At 35.2% G+C, this 6063-nt stretch overlaps 1 protein-coding gene across 2 annotated transcripts in view; it reads right to left on the bottom strand.

Annotated features, from left to right (window-relative positions):
- Positions 1-6063, bottom strand: part of WASF3 (WASP family member 3) — a 183226-nt gene that overhangs the window by 45454 nt on the left and 131709 nt on the right. For both annotated transcript variants that reach the window (XM_036744465.1, XM_036744464.1), the window contains exon 3: positions 5684-5826. In XM_036744465.1, coding sequence (XP_036600360.1) covers positions 5684-5816 — 133 coding nt within the window. In that variant the 5' untranslated portion in view covers positions 5817-5826. The remainder of the gene's footprint in view (positions 1-5683; positions 5827-6063) is intronic.

Below are 6063 nucleotides of genomic sequence, written 5' to 3'. Positions count from 1 at the left end.
TGTGCAATGGTAAAGCTGTAATCTACTACTTGGAAATGCTTGCCCTTTACCTACTGCTATCCTCATCAAGGATATGATAGATAGATAGATAGATAGATAGATAGATTCATAGACAGATAGATAGAGATAGATGTAGATATATATAGATATATACACACACATATATATGTATACATATATACACACATATAAATACATATGTGTGTATATGCATGTGTGTGCATATGTATGTATATATACGTGTATGTATATATATATGTATGATATATAGGATTCTCATAAAAATTTTATAAAGATTGGATCTTTTCCCCTTTTCTTTTCTTTTTCCCCCTCGAGGGAGAAAAGTCTTCCTCAGACTTCTAGATCAGAATTCAGCTAGAGAAAAGAACAAAGAAAGAGAAAAAGCATTCCTCTTGCCTTCCAGGAGCAAAAAATGGCATCTTGTGGGGGGGAGAACATGATAAGAGGCCAATGATTGCCAAGGTGAGCCTAAGAGGGGACTTTCAGCTCTTAAATTCCTTCTTCTGACTTTTCTGAGCAAGAAGTAGAGACTACTGATCCTGAAAACAAATGTTTCCATCCTTCAGGGATTACCTCGTGGATAATCCTGAGTTTGACAGTTCATGGATTTGAGAGCTGAGTACCAGTCTCCCCAAGGGAGAAGCTTTTTCTTAACAGTGAACTTCTCAGAGGAAAAGAGCCTCATTCCCAGAGCACTGTTTGACAGCCGAAGGACTAAACTTGCTATGAAAAGATCTGGACCTTTCTAACCCTCTAGGATACTGCAGCCTAGATCTAGTGTCTTAAAGTTACAGGGGAGACTAAGAGGTTTTGTTTCTGTAAGGACTTGCAAGTCACAGGGGAGACTAAGAGGTTTCGTTTCTGTAAGGACTTGCAGGTCCTTTGGGATTTATGCGTTTTCTGTGGCTGAGATGATAAAAGCTGTCCCATATCTGATATCTATGTTGTATACTAAGTGCTTTTGTAAGAAAAGGAGATCCTATTATCCACATTTGGGATGACCTAAACCTAAGCCATGCTTAAGAATTCATTCATATTTTCCAAGAGTTTCATTCTGATGACGACAGAAAACAAAAATGAAAGCTGAATCCCCAGGATTGAATGTGATCCACATGACCTCTCAAAGTCTTTGGATAGGTAGGCCACAGGTACCACTCAGATCATTGAGAGTTGGTTTTCTTTAAAAAAAAATCAATCTCTACTTATTTCTGTGTCTTTTTACAAATTTTTTAAAAATTGATTTTCCTATCTATTTATCATATCTTCTGCAGTCAGAGCGCAATTATTTGAGGAGAAGGGTCGTATCTTCTAGTGTCTTTTTTCTACCCCAAAATACCTAATCCATTGCTTTCTTTTGTGGTTAAATGCTTTATTTAAAATTAAATTTGAGCATCAGTGCAAACTTACCTTACTTGGTAATGATTTATATTTAAATGAAATTATTTTAATGCTTAGAGAATCATAACCTTTCAATGACTTCCTCTAAATCCCCATCAGGATTATTTTTTGTCCGTTCATTCTCATTCACTTTTCCCCTTATACAGTTATAATTAGTTTGCTCTCTTCTTTTCTGGTTCTGTTTTTGTCCCCATCTAAAGTATTTCATAAAGATCTTTCCATAATTATTTATGTTCTTAATATTTGTTGACATCCACCTACTGGAAATTTCAAACTAGATATTCCATAGACATCTCAAGCTAAACATGCCTAAAAGAGAAATCATTATCTTTCCCCCCAAAGCCAACCCTCTCCAAAATTTCCCTATGTCGTACTAGAGTACCACCATTTTTCTAGTGCCCCAGGTTTGTAACTTAAACCTTGTCCTCATGCAGCCTAACTCTAATCATAGTTGTAAATATCACCATTTCTATCTTCATACCATCTCTCCCATCCATTCTCTCCTGACTACTAACACAGCCACCATCTTCGTTCATGCCTTTATCACTTTTACCCCGGACTATGGAATCACCTCCTAATTGGTTTCACTGTCTTGAGACTCCCCCATTCCAATCCATTCTCTGTAGAGCTGTCAAAAATGATTTTCCCTAAGTAAAGGAAGAAACATAAATAAGCTTTATCAATAAACAGCAAAAAACTTCAGTGGCTACACATATTGCCTCTAGAATAAACTATAAATTGCTGTTTGGCTGTTGCTGCCCTTCACAACTTGGCCCCAATATATCCAAAGACTGAGTTCAAATTTAGCCTCCGACACTTATAAATGTGTGACCCTGAACAAGTCACTGAACCTATGGTTGCCTTAGTTTTCCCATCAGTAGGATGAGGGGGTAGAACTCAGTGACCTCCAAGATTCCTTCTAGTGCTAAATCTGGATTTCAATTTGTGCTTCACACAGAACACTCCGTCTCCCATCTCCTCATCTTTGCCCATGGTTAGAATGTATTCTCTTGTCACAGAAGTCCTCTTTACCTTCATGGCTTAAATTCAAGGCCTGTCTTCTACACAAAATCTTTGCTGATTCCCCCAGCTCTTAGTGCCTTCTCTCCTTAAATACCTTGTACAGGGTAACCTAAAGACTCAGTGCATTTTTAAGCTTTAATAACTTCAGAGCTGTAAAGCCTATAAAATTACCAAAAAATCATTTGAAAATGTAATTATTTAAATTGCTTTTACACTTACTAAGTCTGGTGAATTATGAAGAATAATGTTTTGATTTTAACAAGACAGGACATGCTATCATTGCATTGCACATGAGACAGTTTCAGGATGACACTTTCTCACACAGGTGGCTCTGTTGAGGGAATCCTTTTGTTTGGCCATTTTGGCCACCTCATCCATTTCCACTACACTCTTTCTTGTGGGGCTATATCAAAACCGTCATGTGTGCATCAAAACCTCATTCTTGGGATGACCTCAAGGCTAGGATTGCAAATGCAATCCTTTCAGTCACTGAACTGTAGCCAATGAAAGTTTTTACAAGGTTGGAAAATTGACTAGAGTGGATGAGTGATGAGCACAAGATGATGGTGATGAGGAATTTTAATAAACATCAATATTATAAAAAATTAAATAAATAGTTTGTAAGTTTGTAGCATTTACATTTCTTAGGTAATACAGCTTAAAACTGCACTAAGACTTTTGGGACACTTGGTATTAAATGCCTTTCATTCTGTGTATAATTAGATGTGTACATAGTGTTTCCCCGACTTGGCAGTAATTTCTTGGGGGAAGGGGCAGGAACTGTTTCATTTTTTTTGTCCTCCTACCTCCAGTGTCTAGCACATGACAGATGCTTTATAGTAACTGACTGATTGTTTAATGATCCATTAACATTCCATGATCATTTAACTATTCCCTTATTGTTGAATACTTAGACTGTTTTCTTTCTTTTTTTGGAGGAGATTTTTGATAGTTACATATAATGTCATTATGAAAACTTTGAACCAAGCACTTTCTTGTGTGGTCATGTCAAAACTCTTGTGTATGCCTAAAAACTTTGTTCTCTGATCTTAAGGTGGAGGTTACAAACACAATCCTCTTTTATTCCCAATAATGGAATTACTAGGTGAAAAAGTATGATAATCTTAGTAACTTTTACTGCATATTACACTGTTTTATGCTCAATAAATATTGCTGTGTATTGCCAGTAAACTTGAAAAAATGTTATATATAAAGAAAGTAAACCTTTGAGTCAGTACTTGTTGATGATCTAAGTCACCTTTTTTGGTATTAATAAGATCTGAGATTTTTTTTTCCCATGTCTTCTTTATATACTTTGTGAATCAATCCTTCAATGGTTCCACAATTGTGTAACTTCCAGCAAGGATGATGGAACAACAAATACAATAAATACTAACAATATGAGATTTTCTATGATGACTGCAGGAAGAGTGTGGAATCTAGGTCTGAAGTGAAAGTGTAGTGAATGGAGTGGTAGAAACCAAATAGCCACACTATGCACACTTAGCCTACTCAGGTTACTTTCCCCATCTTTGTATTCTTTAGTATCATTTCTACCTCCTCTTGTATATGCCCATCCAATGTGATGTTACTGACTCCAAGTGTGGTGGCTTTCCTATCTTCGATGGTGAAAAGTTTGTTATAAAAATGTTTACAAATCTTTTCTATTTTTCTTCTGTTTGTTATCTTATTTTTATCCTTGAATGCCTTCTGGATGCCTGTTCAGCTGAACCTCTTACCAAGCTTTCTTTACATTGGTTTTATCTCCCTAATTTCTCTCTGTCTTAAGGTGCTTTAGAAAGAAGTCCTCATGGATCTTATTTTTAACTAAATGATAATTTGGGCACAACACTGATTATGTAAAATCTTAAGCTACCTTTTCAGTTCCTATGAACCTCAAAAAAAAGCACCATGTCACCAAAGAAAAATTTTAAAGAATAAGAGAAAGTTTCATTTATAACTAGAAAACCACTGAGTTATATAATAGGAATAAACCAAATTACATTAAGGAAGTTAGTGAATATTGTACTTCTGAACACTTCTCAATTACATCATTGTTATAACCCTTAACTCACAGTGGTGTAAAATTACATTATGGTGTTTGTTTATTTGTTTGAAAAGAATTGAAATCTTAACAACAAAACCTCAAAGAAATAGAAGATTATAAACCTTGTACTTTTCTAACTAGCATAAATTTGATCTCAAGTAGGCTCAAAGATTACAACTAAGTATTTAGCATCTCAAGCATTCCCAAACCATTAAAAGCATCCAAAAATCGAATTCAGCATGTTTGAAAATTCTGAAAGGAAATAAGGGCATACATATATTACCCCTTGAAAAGTCAGTTCAAAGTGGCTCAGCCAACACGGCTGGAAGCTCTTTAAAATGCCATCAACCATAAAGAATTCATCTTAAAGTTCCATTCACAAGTATTAATGCTAGAGCCATAAGAAGTGAAGTGAATTTGAGTAAAAGCATCCCCAAGAGGGCTTAAGAAGAGTTTAAAAGGCAAAGAATATTTCATGAACTGCTTTGCAAAGTCCTTGATTTAAATTTAAGTTGTATTATTAATCCCTATATACAACATGGAATAGTCATCATCTATTGGCTAAAGACCCTATCACAGCTCATCTCTTTTTAATTGTTTGCCGCAGAAGCATCTGTTACCTATTTTGAAATAATAAAATTCTAAACATACTTTTTCAAATGCTCAGAATTATAAATTGTTAAATCTAAAGAAGGGGCTCAGATATTGTCTGACTCAACTAACTCATTTTACAGATGCTGAAACAGAAAACTTGAGAAGTAAAATAATGTGTTCACATTCACCCAGCAAATTAGTGGCAGGATCAAGATTTTTCTTATTTCATTTGATTATAGTTGAAAAATTGCAATAGTATCCCTTGATGCAAATATTAACATTAATGGGAATTCTTGAATGAATTCATCTGAAGTAATGGTTTTATTTATTTTAACAATTTAATAGAACTCCATGTCCAGAATGATTTACTGCTAGTCCTGCCTGATGCTGAGGAGATGGGATTTTTAGAATGGCAGAGGGTCATGTCTGTATCTGAGATAAGTAAACCCATGCACTCTCATAGACTTCAAGTAGTCTCACTAATACCAGAGGATACTCCTCTATCACAATATATCTTCACATTTTCAAAATATTTTACTAGCATTAAAATGAATAGGATACCATTGGTCATCAGAAAAACTTTTCAAGAAGAAAACTTACTTAGACTGCTTAACTGTCGTATGATAGCTGCCAGAGTACTATTGGTTACACATTCCAGTTCACTGGAAATCCCTTCTGGTAGCGCTCCTCGGCAGAGATGCCTGGGTTCGATGTTCCGCTTGACTAAAGGCATGGTTTACAATCTGCAATTTTAAAAAGACATTTATAAGCAACACATACATTCATATCTTAACAGTCTAAGAATTATTGGTACACAAGAAAATGATAAGCCTCTTAGAGCTAGGTGTTACCATATCATATCTATAGTGCTAGGTAGGCCCAGACCAAACTTGATAATCTGATGGTAATGTCCATGCCCAAGATGGATTTTAATAAATACTTACACAGTGTGAATCAAGATATGCATCAAGTACTATAAA

Source organism: Trichosurus vulpecula, chromosome 2, assembly GCF_011100635.1.
Source record: "Trichosurus vulpecula isolate mTriVul1 chromosome 2, mTriVul1.pri, whole genome shotgun sequence".
NCBI lineage: Eukaryota > Metazoa > Chordata > Mammalia > Diprotodontia > Phalangeridae > Trichosurus > Trichosurus vulpecula.
This window is presented reverse-complemented; position numbering and strand designations above follow the sequence as displayed.